This window comes from Excalfactoria chinensis, chromosome 3 (assembly GCF_039878825.1).
Source record: "Excalfactoria chinensis isolate bCotChi1 chromosome 3, bCotChi1.hap2, whole genome shotgun sequence".
NCBI classification, from domain to species: Eukaryota; Metazoa; Chordata; class Aves; order Galliformes; family Phasianidae; genus Excalfactoria; species Excalfactoria chinensis.
In genome coordinates, this window is record NC_092827.1 from 45700892 (window position 1) to 45717089 (window position 16198).

At 34.7% G+C, this 16198-nt stretch overlaps 1 protein-coding gene across 13 annotated transcripts in view; it reads right to left on the minus strand.

Annotated features, from left to right (window-relative positions):
• FAM184A (family with sequence similarity 184 member A) overlaps positions 1-16198 on the minus strand; it is a 62131-nt gene that overhangs the window by 26315 nt on the left and 19618 nt on the right. For 9 of the 13 annotated variants that reach the window (XR_011903139.1, XM_072333004.1, XM_072332995.1 and 6 more), the window contains exons 3-9: positions 15812-15947; positions 13777-13958; positions 12931-13128; positions 11016-11138; positions 7883-8044; positions 5274-5395; positions 4940-5090 (exon numbers count right to left, since the gene is read on the minus strand). Coding sequence is in view for 12 of the 13 variants with exons in the window: in XM_072333004.1 (XP_072189105.1) it covers positions 4940-5090; positions 5274-5395; positions 7883-8044; positions 11016-11138; positions 12931-13128; positions 13777-13958; positions 15812-15947 (1074 nt within the window). In the remaining variant the exon portion in view is untranslated. Of the gene's footprint in view, positions 1-4939; positions 5091-5269; positions 5396-7882; positions 8045-11015; positions 11139-12930; positions 13129-13776; positions 13959-15811; positions 15948-16198 lie in introns of all 13 variants that reach the window. The other 4 variants (XM_072333002.1, XM_072333000.1, XM_072332996.1 and 1 more) reach the window with 1 other exon arrangement.

Sequence of the window (16198 nt, forward strand, 5' to 3'; positions counted from 1 at the left end):
TCCAGTGCTAAAAGTTAATCTCCCTTCCTTCAGGAAATGGATATATAAGTATATGCAGGTTTTCTCTAGTAGAAATTTCCAGCATCCATTTGACAGCAAATCTTCTAAACCAAGGATTACACAGACTGTAGAACAAGCCATTAATCCTTGTGCTGAGGAAAGAAATTAGCATTTCCTGATTTTGCTGATGTGGGCACGTGGTCTCTGAACGCAGACAAATAAAGACCTAATGCACTGAGGTAGAAGACTGGTCATGTATAGATGTCCATAGGAGCTTTATAATTTTTCTACAGCATTCTATTTCTGGAGCAAGAATATTTTCGGTGGCTTGTTTTTAAGACTCTGTGAATGAGCTTCACATTTTCTGAAAATTCTAATTTGAACAAGATCTCCATCAAAAAGAAATATTTGTACTTTGATATCAACGATTTTGTGCTTACTGTGAGATTGCTTAAAGAGGAAATCTCACCATAACAGAAACAAACTCTGAATGGAAAATTTCCACTATCTTTTCAACATGGTTTTCAAAATCCTTTTCAACTTTGCAGCAGGAAAAATGGAAAAATAAAGGGCTACTAAGCCAAGGTGCACGGTAGCATACTTTTGTCCATTCTCACTCTTATTTCCATTATTGTACTGTTAGATCCATTTAAAAATTATGGTATCTTTGTGTGCAAAGGGTTGACAAAATTAGAAATAAGAATTTCACATTAATACTTGACAGGTAATAGTACAAAAATATCTAAGAACTGGGGAAACAAAAAAAAAAAAAATAAAAGCTGACAAAAAGTTTTTTTTATCTTACTTAATAAGAGTTTTACTGAAAAGATGATAGAAAAGCCAATATTTGCTAAAATACAGAAGAGATAACCCACAATCGACACTCAATTCAGTTTACAGAAAGAAACACTTATAACAACAGGAAATATATAAGAATATATATATCTTAACCTGTGTGTTTAAGTTCTCCTCAGAATTGATGGTTGTAGAACATGAAGCAGCAGAACAGAGAAGTCACTCACACTTCTAAAAAGAAAATTCCTTCCGTTTTGTTCACTGTGAAGCCCTCTCAGCAGTGAAATTTCTTAAGAAATAAAACATTAAAAGTGCATTCCACAGCTAAGAAAAATGGAAAACTAGCACATCTGAATTTCTTACATATTTCATGAAGGAACTCCTATGTGGATTGATATAGAAGTGCTTAGCAAAATTTACAGGGGAAAAAATAAAAAGCCCTTTATTTTTATGCTTTTTATAACGATTTCTCATATCGGAGATGAGAGCTACACACAAGATAGGTTAACTGGATCAGTGTCAACTGGATCAACCACAAATCTAACTGTAGATGGTAAGTGAGGTTATACAGCTGGCAAAAATGCATTTAAGCATTTGATCAGCTGAAAAGCATTTGCTCTCAAGGGAATTATTTTACCCGTAATGAAACTCCGCTGTTACAAAACCAATAAACCTACATGCATTCTAGGAAAGACTGCTTAGGCAGTAATGGCAAAAAAGCAAAAATATCATCTTGCTTGATGTAAAAGCCAGATTTCATCTACTAAATAGGCAACAATGAGTAGAAAGTAGAAATTCGACTATCAGTATAACACAATAAAAGAATACCTAGCATATTTTATGGTCATAAATTCTTGGATTTTATTATTTTCAATATTGTTTCCAATGATAACTGTGTCTTTTCATTTATTATTCTGGCACCAATCAGGAGTATCCTGAAAAAGGCATATTCTATGCAGTTTTTCTACGATGTATCCATATGAAGCAACACAGTATTTTCTAGAGTAAAAAGCACACTATTATCACTGTTTCACACTGAACATCATATTTAATCAATCTGTGAAAAATAATACTTAAGTCCTTTCAGCTTGGGTTACATCTGCCAAATATACATTATCTCATTTTTGTCTAGAAGTAATCTGTTACAATTCCCTCCTTCCCCTCAATAATTTGTGATAATTAGATTCTTCTGAAATGCCTTCTACTGCAATATACTAATGAATTAAACCTCTCTGGACAGCATCCATACAACAAAAGGTCAAGATCTAGTCACCTTCTCAATATAAAAAGCACAGACCATATTTTCTGCCAAGCTAAGGTTTACAAATGGTTTTGTAGAGAGCATGAGCCTTTGCTCTTGTATTATTTTGACAAACGATTGTACAGTACTGCTGGTATGGACCAGAGCAATGCTTCAGGTCTAGAAGTTCACACTAGAGAAAGATGAGTCACAACTTTGCTCTCTTCCCAGAAATGATATGGATCTCATGATTTTCAGATGACTTGTAAATGCATCTTCTAACTGATATACACCAAGACCGTGTCTAACAATTTTACACTATCTCAGGGTGTTCTACTTAGCATGTTTGAAAGGAAATTGAAATGAAAAAACACTCATTTGACAAAATCAAACTGGAAATTGGAATTCTTCCTAATACCACTGACTTTATACACATGTACATGTAAAAGAAGAATCTCATGTCAGTACTGCCTCCAATCTGTTTAAACTAAAACTCACTGGGGATCACTAAGGTGAGCTTATTGCACAAGCTTTTGAAGCATTGAAGTGGGTCCAATGGAGAACAATATCATTCTAGACTAATGCAACCAAAGTCTATAGTCAACTCTATGTTCTGAGATTCATACTAAAAAAAACACCACCTTTCCACACTGAAATTGATTTTTTTTTTCTATGTTGAAGTGATTACATTTGTGGATAAAGAGAAAGCAGAGGATGCCCGCAACCTTGACCTTACCAAGATTTTTAACATTCTTGAGTCCAGTTGTAGCACAGTTCACATGGGTAGATTGCCAGATGGATGAGAACTGACTGGCATACAAAGTTCAAGGGCAAAAGTCAATGGTATTCTACTTAAAACATTTTTACAAATAGAGTTTGTAAGATTTTTTTATTTTTATTTTTTTTAAGTGCCTCAGTGCTCTGAAGGAGGAGACATAACTGAATTTGTGGATGACAGAAAACTGGGGGATGATAGGAGTGGGGACGGAACAAAATACACTGACAGGGAAGGCTGCTATCCAGAGTGGTCTACATCAGTTATGAGCCAATAGAAACCTCAAGAAATTCAACAAGGACAAATGCAAAGTCCTTCCCCTGGGATGGAATAAACCTCTGCATTGGTACGTAGAGTTTTACAGCTCTGCTGCACATAATCCAGTTAACAGTAGGCTAAACATGAATCAGCAGTTGACTCTGGCAGCAACGAATGCCAGCAGCATACTGGGCTGTAGCAATAAGCAGTAGTTTCAGAGAAGTAATCAGTTCCCTTAACACGGCGTTTGATGCATTTCACTTGGAGGGAGTACTCCCTCTTTTCTTCCAGTTCATTCAGCTTTGTTTGTCACGGTAATGCTGGTAAACTTGAAGACGTTCAGAAGGGAGCCACCATGAAGATGACTGGTACTGGAGCATGCATACTGCAAGAACAGGGCGAAGGAACTAGGTTTGTTCGGACTAAAGAAGAAAAGGCTTAGGATCTTCCAGTACCAGGTTAGCGAGAAGTTGGAACCAACCTCCTTACAGCAATGTACAACAGAAAAATGAGAGACAGCAGTCATGAACTGAAACAGAGGAGGTTCTGATTAAATCCAAGGAAAAAAAAAAAAAAAAAAAAAAAAATCACGGTGAGGATAATTAAGCACTAGACTGGAATATTCAGAAGGTCTATAGGGTCTTCAGGTGTGGTAGCAATCAAGAACTGTCTAGAAAAAGCCCTAACCAACTTGACAAATTCAACATTGACTCCGATTTGAAAAGGAGATAGGACTGTGTGGCTCCCGGAGGTCTGTTCCAACCTCATCACGACTATGATTCTTTAATTCAACTCAATGCAACTACCCTTTGTGTATGGCACTCAAGAGGACTTTACTACAAATCCATTTCTCTAAGAGTTAAGTTATCCATCTTAGACACTGTAGTCTGAAATTCTCTCTCTTCCCAATGTAATGGATAAAATGTAGAAACTGATAACATGTAAATTCTTAATTCCATACTGCCATCAACAATTATCTTTCAGTCTTGGTGAAATAACTATCTAGTTCAAACACTGACATGGAAAGGTAACTTGGATTAAAAATACAAGTGAAGTCTCTCTTGCTTTTGTTTCTTGTTAGTCTTCCAAAGACTATTCATAAATAGTAATAATAGTCATAATAATTATATTCATAAATAGTTTTTGGTACAGTTTAAAAAAATGTTTACCTATATTTTACATAAGCAGTTCATTTCTTCACTCACAAACTCTCCAATGAAATTCTTGTTACAGTTAGCTTCCTGAGATTTTTGATTGCAAAATTTCCTCCATATGCAGAAAAAACTTGTTTATTTGTAACATTTCCCATTCTAAAGATGCAGGTGAGATCTATTATACTATTTTACAAAGGAAAATATAAGCATTTTAAAAGTTTGTTAAAAGTACTACAAGTTTAACATACTGCTTTCAGTTTGTACCCTCATGGAGAAAATTACTCAAGATACAACTGCATGTTTATTATATCATAATAGCTGAGGGATGTTTTGACTTTTCAGTGACCTGTAAATTTTCTTTATTGTAAAGATATGGGATAACATCAAGTCTAAAATATTAGCCTTGGTAATGAAGGTGACCAGAGAAACAATTTAAAAAAAAAAATAAAAAAAATCTTACAGTGAAGAGGTGAGACTCTTCCTACCCCCCAAAAAAATCTGCAGAAGTTTTATTCAAATATAGCATGAAGAAGAACATTAATATCGTTTTAAGATACCTTCATATATTACTCATAGTGTTCAACAATTATTAGGGTTAAAAAAACATTATGGTAAGAAACTACTTGTCAAAGAAGTCACAACTAATTTCAAGTAGCTAATTGGTAATAAAGTAACTATATGGTAACGAACTACAAAATCTCAGAAAGACCATATTACCTGGTCTAAAAGATCTTCAACTTTTTTTTGCCATCCATCCCTGGCTGCATTTTTTTCACGTTCTTTAAGCTGCAATAATTGAGTCATAGCTGCCTTCTTATCCTCTTCATGCTGAAGCCTCAGCTCTTCACGAAGCTTGTTACATTCCTGTCTAAAAGTAAATGTCAAATAACTAAAATGCGAGAAGTGAATAAGAAATAAGAGTTCAGCAACAATTGGAAAAGCTTAGATAATAACAAAAAGCTTTGTTTTGCTTTTCATTTGCTATTACAATCACACATAATACATACTTTTATTCCTTAGATAAGAAATAAGTACAAAAATCAATACTTGCCGAAGATTTTCTGTCCATTTAATTTCCAAGTCACGAGCCATTCTGTCAACTTTGAACTTTTCTTCTTCTCTCATGGCAGCAATCATTACCTCATGCTGTTGTCTCTCCTGGTCTAGTTCTCCCTGCAAACACAAACTTCACAATAGAGACTGATCAGCAGCAAAAAAAAGTATTTCAAATCTTACATCTACATTCTAACACAAACTTCAGTTACAACTGCCTAACAAACCTTGAACTACTACTTTTGTAGTAAGTACCTTCTGATTAACGCCTATACTTCCATTGCATACTTTTGGAACATATTTCCAAGAAGAAATTTTCTAATGAGTCATTTTTGAAGTAATATTTTTCCAATACAGCTTTAATAAATCACAGAACAATTTGTTAGAAAGAATTTCAAAAGGTCTTCCAGTTCTAATCAGTACAGAACCAACAACAAAATTTGAGCAGGTCAATCAGGCTTCCTGTCAGGTTTTTTTGGCTGTTTTGTTGTTTTGTTTTGTTTTTTAAATCAGCAACTAGTACCTGAATTTCAAACTGCGAACAATCTGGATTAGATACACAGTTCACATGTCTTTTTATTTCTTGACTAGCAGGAACACAGTCTGAATTACACAAAGAAACCAACGCAAAGACAACACTTACAATTTTTTACCAATTTCTGCTCAAATCTTATCATTTTAAATAGTATTGCATACTACCAAAATTCACACTTATAAGGATATCTCTCAACAATGCTTGCTTCATTCACGAGAAGCAAACACGGCCATCTACATATTAATCACTTTGTTTCAAATGATAATTTTTCTGTAGTATTTTTTCATTTGCAGTTTTAAAGATCTCTTCAAATATATGAATATTTATGTTACAAGTGGAGAAAAATTTAGTGAAATTTTAAAAAATTCCAAGAAAGTAATAAACTTTTAAGAAGTTGTACATCCAATGTACACAGCTGAAAAGAAACACACACAAAAAAACAGACACACAATTAAAAACAACAAAAAGACCCCACAACAGAACAATATCCTGCTTCAAGCTCCTTCTTTGAAGAAAATAATACCAGAAAAAAAAAAAATCAGATTCAGGAATCTTTTTCTTAAGTATTTGCTGCTCTACTTAATGAATCATAGAATGAACTTGGTTGAAAAACGACCTCAAAGATCATCCAGTTTCAACCCCCCCTTCCATGGGCAGGGTTGCCAGCCATTAGACCTGGATGCCCAGAGCCACATTAAGCCTGACCCTCCGCAGATGGGGTGTCCACAACCTCTATGGCTAAATACTTCAGATGCTCACAGTGATCTTGTAAATGTTCATCGCTTATTGAGAAAAAAATTATACTTAGTTTTGAAGTTGATGAGTTACTAACAAATAAACATAGTTTCAGAACTTTACAATCGCGTATCGCAGATTTTCTTCCTTAGAATGTAATCATAATAATCCTCACAGTGTAACCTTACATCTTATTTTATTGTGCTTTTAATGAGGAATAGTGTAGGTGAAGGTAGCCATAGCACCTGGAGTTCAGTTCTTTAGAGTCTCATGCATTTTAAAAGATTTGTTCAAATGTGCTAAGTCATGTTTGTTTTACTATTTTCTGAGATCATCTTGTATGTGTAGAAGCCATATAACTCATTCAGACTGCCTAGGCATGGAAAAATACCTAGAGATTAACTTCTGCTTAAAAAACAAACAAAAAACACAACAAAAAAAGTCCTCCTCCCTCCACATTTTCTCACTGGAAACAAAAGGGGTACTAATTTCTAATTATTACACAGCAGAAGAAATATTGATAAGAATTTATATGTCCCAGGTGTATAAGGTACTACAGTGAGCTGACAGTGGGACTAATAAGACCTTTTCAACTCTGGAACAAAGGTCAGAGACCAGACACGCTACTCAGTTGACAAAATTGATATTTATGCTCAGACAAATGAGTGTAAAAGAGGTCACATTTTCTGGATGTAAGCCTGTCATCTTCTAAGACATCGTAGCATATATCTGTAAACTGTTCTTAAGTTCTGAAATTTGAGCCGAAAATTACGACTGATCATTATTTGGGGTAAACACGGTATGATGCAAGACCTCCAGGGAAAGACAAAACCAACAAACCAACCAAACAAAAAACAACAACACACTTTTAAATTAATTCTATAATGGGAATCTCATTTTGTGTTTTGTTTGGCACCTCTCGTCTGGAATACCAGTGGTTTAACACACTCCTTTTTTTGCATTCTCATGAAATTCTTATGTTCACTCAAATCTCTGAAATATTTGACTCCGGATGTATTTTGTACAGGCATACTTTGGCAGCTAGAGTTTACATTAACAAAAAAAGTGCTACATTTAAATTTACTATTAAAAAAAAAAAAAGCGTTTGCAGCAATACACATCAAAAATGAAAATTATTCTTTAAAAAAAAAAAACAACACACAAAAACACAGAATATTTAGCTCAGCTCAGAATTAAAAGAGAAAACAGTCCTTTAATGAAACCGTATCAATCTCCTTCAATATTATATAAACTATAATGTGTCTTGCCATTTTAATAGAAGACTGAGATCACTGTAATGGTATTTTGAACAATTTATTCTCCAACATTATGGTTACCTCAACATTATACAGGGAATCTGTGGTCTCTCGCAGTCGTGCTCTAGTTAACTCTAGTTCCTTCTGGAGTATTTCCTGAGCTTCTTGAAGACTGGAGATATGTCCTTCTGCAGTACCAAGGCCTTGTTCACTTTTTCGTACAAGATCTTGCAGACGACACACCTACAATATATAATTTTTTTAAAAAGCTAATTACATAATTATTATTAATAACAGTCAAGACAACTTGGTTTCATTTTCTATCAATTTCTAATTCAAATAATTTTTCCTCTGCACAGCCTGTTCTATTCCCTTTTAATATCACATAATCTTTGTGTATTAAAGCTAAATTACTGCAATACACTGTAAGTTAAACAAATTAAACAAGGATAAAAGGATTTGACACATTAAACAAGGTTACACAGGTTCTGAAATTTGCAGTATTTTTACTGTGAGAAAGCATATTTTATGCAAATTAAAATCACAAGAAGCACAATTTTGAAATACATAAACTTTAACTTGTGCCAGCAGTAATGTTCTTCTGTCTTCAGACTGTCCATAAGTTAGCCCATTTAAAGCTCAACCTAATTTCTGTAATGTGGTCATATCACAGAGACACAGAACAGGGTATGAACTGGCAATATTAACTACTGTTTCTTTATGTCATCAAAATTACATGCAAGTACTATTAGCTACTCTAAACACACACATGCATGCCTAGAACTCTCTCTCACTTAGGCAATGCCATTAACATGGGAATTAACAACAGTCCAGCAGATCTAAAGGATAAGAAAATCTTATGTAATTATGCCATTCATGAGGTTAAGACCTAGTCCATTAAGGACATGCAGTGCGGATGACTGTTTAAAATGAACCATAGTAACATCACCAGAAATCCTTTACATAAAGATGGCCAGTACTTAAAACCAGACTTGCCAAAAAAGTCTTGACTGGTCAAAGGTGAAAGGAAGAGAAAATAAAACTAGAAGTAATAAATAAATGAAAAACAACAAAAAGGATAAAAAGAATAAAAAGGTAAACTCAGTCTAGGACATGAAAAAGTTGGTATCTTGACTTATCAGAACTCTCAAAGAAAAGTCCGGCAAGCATTTGAGATAATACTTTTCTTATGTAGCTTAATTGTAGGAATTGGCCTAATGAGGGTTGAACTTTCCTCACACTTTGAGTAAGAAAGCAGCTGCTTAAAATGTCCACCAAAAAAAAAGAGCATGGGATGGCAAAGGTTCAAAACCAGCCTTTTCAGTAGTGATGCCAGAACCAAGTTAACATCCCCAGAAAGCGATAAATGCTTACTCCGTAAGTAACCTGTAACTTTAAAAACAACAACAAAAGTGAAAGAAGCAGCAGAAACATAAGAGCTGAGATAACAGCATGCTAGACATTTCACAGAGAAGTTTCTTTCAGGTCTGTGAAGCCACTTTCAACTGTCAACACAGAACTAAAACTGTGAAGTACTTGATTCACTTGCTTCAGACAAAGAGAGTAAGAAAATAAAACACATTGCTTCTGTACTACAGAGTGGATTTACAGTCTACCCTGAATGTAATTTCTTCACACTTTCTCTCATTCTCCTAACATTCAAAATATTCTGTTACGTTTATGCTTGCATAAGAATGTGTATGCTCAACTATTACATAGCAGATGGAACTAATATCCTGTTTTGGTTTATGTTAGAGTTGCCCATTCCTCAAGTATGCTTATGTGTTGTTTTGTTGTTTTTTTTTTTAAACTCTGTGTGCTTACCGATTTTCCAAGATGAAACTTTTTAAATGAATGTATGATTGTTTAGCTCACAATAACAAATGCTTGTATTTTTATCAGTTTAAATGTAGGCAAGCATACTGTCAGAGAGAGTCAGTGCAGTTCCAGCTTCAATTAGTACATTTTCCAACATCTGAAGTATTGGCAAAGGGAACACCATAGCTACCGAGGAGACCACAGTTTAACTAGGTCTCATAGCTGACTTAGCACTACTACTGCTGAACTCTAAAGATAATGGCTTCCAAAATTTATTATACATTCACTTTAAAAAGTCTTCTTCTAAAGAGAGTTTAATGTTTGTACAAGTTGCAAACCAGAGAATCCAAAAAACATGTGCTACATTCAGATCTAGTATGGTGCAGAACATGTACTACTGCAAAAAAGTAATTAAATTCATGCTTAAATTCAAGTCAGTTTTAAGGCACACATGAAAACCGTGTATGGCCTATTGAGCAATGAAGTGAAAACAAGGCAAGAGTTCCAAAGAACAGACTGATGTTTTGATATTAACAAGATATATTTCAAGGATATTCATCCATTAATCATAAAAAAAAACAAACCAAAGCAAACAAACAAAACACGCACACACACACACAAAACAATTAAATAAGAGCTTAAAGAAAGATTTAAATTAGCAGGTTTTAATGTATTGTACACTCAAAACTAAAAGTGTTTTGAGAATACGTTTAACCTAAACTGTATGTATCAGTATATTAGTACGCTGTAAATATTGTCTCCTTCTAAACGAGAATGGCATATAATCTTTTGTTGGAAATACAGGAGGTGCTGCTTCTAAAGTAACTTGCAAAACTAGTGGTGGTGACTATGTTGAAAAATACATTTTGTAGTTAAGAATTCATTCTATCAAACAGTTATTGTGCTCTTTGTAGCAGCTGTAGTTTCCACTGGAATAAATACGAGGCAGTACTTTTGGAGAAAGCTAGTGAGTTGACTAGAATTTACTGTGTGCTAACTATGAACCAATATGGCTTCAAACAAAAATATATTACCCCTCATGCCTCTTTCTTTTGACATTCTTTGTGTAGAGATCTAAATATCTAATGAGAAGATAAGCACAGTTAAGACAAGCAAGGTTGTTCTTGTCAATTTTTTTTAATTTTTTTTTTTTTTTTTTTTTTTTCCTCTGATGTTTTTGGAGAAGACAGTTAAGCCATTGCTCAGAAGCAGTCAAGTAACTTACCACGCTTGAAGACTATTTTACTTTTAATAGAACTAATGCAATACACAGACTGAACAGTGTAGTCCTGGCTTTGCACTGAACTCTAAGCATGAATGGAGTACAAGATCATTATTGATTAAATGCAATCTCAAGCACAGAAATGTTAGCTGATACAATAAAGTGGACTCTTGCCTCCTGATTGGCAGAAGTCAGTTTCGTTGTCAGTTCTTCCCTCAGGTTTTCCAGCTGCTGTCGAAGCTGATTCTTGTCATCCTCCAAATGCAGTTTCTCCTTTTCAAACTGCTGCTCTAACTCCTTCAGAAATAAGGGTGAAATAAATATTAAATACCTTGGCTCAGACTTCTAAGAAATCAGTAATATCTCAGAACTGTTATGAGAAAATACAGAGATCAGAGCCTTGCATGATACAAAAAGCACAACTGAAGCATTAGTAAGATTCTGGAGAAAGGGAGATTTCATAGCTGAAAAATTAAAGAGGAAAAAGATTGTCATAAAAAGGCATAAACAGGGAGCTAGAAGACAGCAACGTATTGTCATCCAGCTTGTTCCAAGAAGAAACGGAAGCTGACCCTTCCTTATCTGATTTTTAGAGCTGGTGGTGAGCATATTAAGCCTAGTAATTTATTAGCTCAAGCAGTCTATTATTGCAATATGCAATAAAAACTTATTTCAAGCTGTTTATACACAGCTTGAAAGAAATCTCTTTGTGGTAGAAGCTGGACAAAGTGACAAAATAGAGGGCTGTACTTCGAATAATATACTGCTATACAACATAACAAAATGTATGCTTTCTTTACCAGGTCAACATAACTCACCACATGACAAGTAATGCTTGTTAAGTTAGACTTGTTCTGTTTGTATCATGAAATCTGCTGCCTGCAAAATTTCAGTGGTGCTATTCAAACTCTATTCTGATAACTGAGTAATTAGATTCTTTATGACACTTCTCAGTTCAGCTGTGCAGCACTAAAAAATTATTAGCATTTCTATTTTCATCTTTTTATCTTCTGATAAGCTACAAAAATGGCAGCAGTCCATTCTATAGATGGAAAAAATGATGCAAAGAAATTTAAGTCATTTCTTTCCAAAGACTACCAGATGACTTTCCTAGTCTTTCAGTGCCAAAGAAATCTCCATGTCCTCTGTCCAAAGTTTCTTGTATCATGCTTCTTCCACAGATTAAGATCAACACCTCTCACCACCTGAGACCATCTGTTTCTCTTCTGAATTACTCAAAACTCCCCAGATGTATGTCTTGAATCACATTTCATAGACGAGACAGTACAGTGATTAAAATTTATTAAGATATAGGGCTGTCAGGGTCTAGATGAGTTAATTTCCCCTGACTAGAATCAAGCTTAACAATTCTCACATTTATAGTTAGAATAAGGAACACCTCTAATTTAATGACTCAAGAACAACTATTTTATGATGTTTTACTCTCTACATTAATTTTAGTAACTAATTCTTCAAGACAGTGTTTTCTAAGGTAGCTGAGACATAAAGAAGTAAATTAATAAAAGCATCATTGATGCAAACGTGTTCTACAATAACAAAAGGTTCAAATATTTTAACCAGTCCTATGGAAAGACTATTACATTCCAGAAGCTAATTTAATTACTTACAAAAGACAAGAATGTCACAGTGTGCCTCAGTATAAAACCTTCCCTAAGCATCAGTGACTACAGCAAAAACATTATGCTCTTATCCCAAAAGGCCAATTCTATGACAGCAGCAAGCCTTCCAGTTTCAAAATGCTGAGTAACTGATCTCACATGATATATCAACCATTCATGTGCCACAATAACTGGAAAAACACACCTATTAAGTTAAAAAATAGCAGTCTTCATTACAAAGCAAATTGTTTTGTGTTAAGAATTCTTCTCTATAAGAGAAGAACATGAGTTTTCTGTTATTGTTTTGTAAGATATATATTACTTTAAAAAAGGCTGAGCAATTTCTTCAGAGTGGTTCAGTAATTCTGCAGATAAAATTTGCCATTTGACAAAATGACGCGCTACAGGGTTGAAATTACACCATCTGCATTTTTTGAATTTGTTTGATTATTCAAAGAAAACAAACCTACCATCTGCAGTTTTTTCTTATCCTTATTAGCGTTGCTGTGTGCAGCCTCGATTGCAGTATGGTGTTTCCATGCCAATTCTTCTAAGGTTTTTGAATGAGCCTCTTTCAACTGTGCGGCCTCTCCTTCTAATCTTGCTTGCAGTTTTACCAACTCCTTCTCATAATATTCACGCTGTGTCTCCCTTGCTTCATTTACTTTCTAGAAAAGATGTAAAAAAAAACCAACATTTGTATTCAAGAGTAACAAAATCCTATCGCAACTCAAAGAGGATTGTAGGGGGAAACTAAGAGGAAATACACAAAACTTTACTGATAACATAAATCTACAAAAATTAACTCTTGCATACAGAAAATTGAGCAAACACTCAACTCTTATTAATTAAGAAGCAGTTTAAGTATATCCAGGCAAAACAGTACATCTGTATCAAAATTTGGGTTTTGTACTATTTAATCTGAAGAAAGAACGATCAGTTATCAAGTCTGCAGAAAATCTCACTTCACAGTTTTCCAGCATATTCAGATCTTCAGATAATCTTTTTTTAAAGTTGTTATTTATCCACTTCATCTTTCTCCCTAACAAGACACTTTTGATAGTAGGTATCTGTGCTCATCATAGTAAGTAAAATGGTATTGTTTTTAAGATGCCTGAACAAACATGAACATCATCTAACCTAACTTCCCTTTGTTCTCACTTTACAGTCTACATTATTTATTCTATGTTGCAACACGAGGTACACTTGGAACAAACTAATACTGGTCCAAACCAGGTCGAACTTAAAACATATTCACTTTTTCAATATAAATGCAATTCTGCTTTTATTCAGCTGAAGCCATTAAGTTGTCTAACCTTCTCCAAAGCCAGAATCTGCTGCCTTTGTCGTTCATCCAGACTCTGTGTTTTGCTTTGTAGTAAGTTTCTTTCCTCTTCCAGTTGGGATAGTTTCTCTTTTAATCTAGACTTTTCTGATTCCAAATCTCTGATTGTAACTTCTTGTGTCATTTGGGTAGCTTGAAGCATTCCAATGTGACCTAAAAACAAAACTCTTTAAAACCTCATGTCATTGGTCTTATAAATGAAGTACACATTCATACCCTAATAATTTCTAGAAAAACTTCAGTGGAAACCTTCACATGGATCTCCATGATGCAATGCTTACATTCCCCTCCATTTTACTTCTTTTTATTTTTATTGTTAAAACATCCAACAATTGCAGAGGCTTTTGTGCTAGGGCTCCTTTAGTTTCAATTTCTCTGCTTCAAAATTGCATGCTGATTCCAAGAGAACACAGAAGTAGGCAGGACTAAGAACATACACAATCAGTCCCAAAGAACTAACCTCACCTAAAACCCCGCATTTTTTTCCCCACAAAAAGCTACATAAAAGAAAACAAAACACTGAAGTCCAGTGGCAAAGATGTGTTATTAAACTCATAATTTAATCAGCATGCAATCTACATAGAAATAACAGAATTCTACTTCGTTCATTTTGCAGTGAGGCTATGACTAAAAGATTCATTACAACTCATTCTTGCTATAGAAAGGCATGACCTAAATCTCTGCAGGTCAGAGGCTTGCTTTTGATGCCTTTTTGTTTTCTGGAGGATCAGAGACCCATTTGAAAGCTACGATTGAGATTATGTTAGCAGGAAACATTCCTTTTAGCTATTTCCATCCAGAAGGACCTTGCAGTTTTGGGACCCGAATGGTCTCTATATTTTCAAAATATAAAACCTAGCTTATTCCAATCCCTTACAAGCATGGTGTGTATGTCCTAGGTATAAAGCTCTCCAGATGGCAAATACAACTAGTCTCATCTGCAGAACTGCCTCACCATTTGAGGGACAGAAATAAATTCTTGGTACAGGCCACATTTACACACACTTCTCAGGGGCTAGGCCACATGTAGCCATCTGCAGTAGTAACTTCACAGCATTAACTTGCAAATAGTGTGAAATACTTTCTGTCTCCATGACCAACTGGTCCAGTCTGGCAACATCCCAGCCCTCAAAAGGAGGTGATCTTATCCAAACCAACTCTTGGGAAGGGTCCCCTGCTTTTGTTAAGTTCTGGAAAATAATCAGATATTTCTATGATTGTGTTCAATAAGGCCAAAGATAAGCCAGGGGTTTATTTTTAGTCTAACTACAGTACAGTTAATCAAGTTCAAGTCCATGCCCAATCACTAAACAGTTTGCTACAGATACAGCAGCAGAGGTAAAATACACTCATGTACAGTCAAGTCTTAAACAGTTTTATATGTAATTCCATACATTAATAAGCACAGAGAAGCCAAGAAAACAGCTATAAGGAAAATCCTAACAAATTCATTAACCAGTAAACTGCATATCTTCTGCAAGTGGGGGTAAAGCAAAGTACCACTGCCTCAGTGAAATCACAAAGCAAATGAAAAGGATGGAGAAACAGGAATAATGGTTTGGTGATTATATAGAGAACACACAGATGCAAGACGGAAGCATATTAAACAAGCATAGTGTCATGAAATCATGACATATAGCTAATGCAAGATGATTCAAGGCCTAGAAGATATATACAGAGCACACAAAGTGAAACATTGTACTTGTGTACAATTAATTACACCAAAAAAATCCTAAGTGCAAACTATGCAGTATCAAAACAGTTAATAAAAGAACACTTGTCAGAAATGTGATTTAGTGAAGGGTTGTTAGAGTTAGGGTATAGTTAGGTTGCAGTTGGACTTCATGATCTTTAAGGTCTTTTCCAACCAGAACAATTCTATCATTCTATGAAGAGCATTAAGCAGCCCTTAGGCATGGTAAACCACCACAAGCTTTAAAGAAAAAAGAAATGCTAGAATTAATAGAGGAAGATCATTTTTTAGATTACATTACTAACATACATACTGGCTTTGAGAACAAGATCAGTGGCCTGCTGTTGTAAGCGTTCTCTGGCAGCTGCTAGCTCACTTTCCACTTCTTTATGTTTGCTTAGCAATGACATCTCCTCCTCCTTCACGTCATCTAGCTGTTTTTGAAGAACCTACAGGAAACACGGTATAACATTATATATATAGAATAACGTTCAAATGAGTATTTGGTGAAAATGTACAGAAAAGACCTGTCAGCAAACGAATGTTATTTTAACACAAGCTGAAATCTTGTAATATTACCATCACATCCATGATGTGCATTTCCAAAAAATATCATAGAAGATACATGGCATGACAAGGAAGCAGTTTTCAGTCTCCTTAATTAAACAGAGTTGGATATAGACTTTTGGAAGACCCTCTA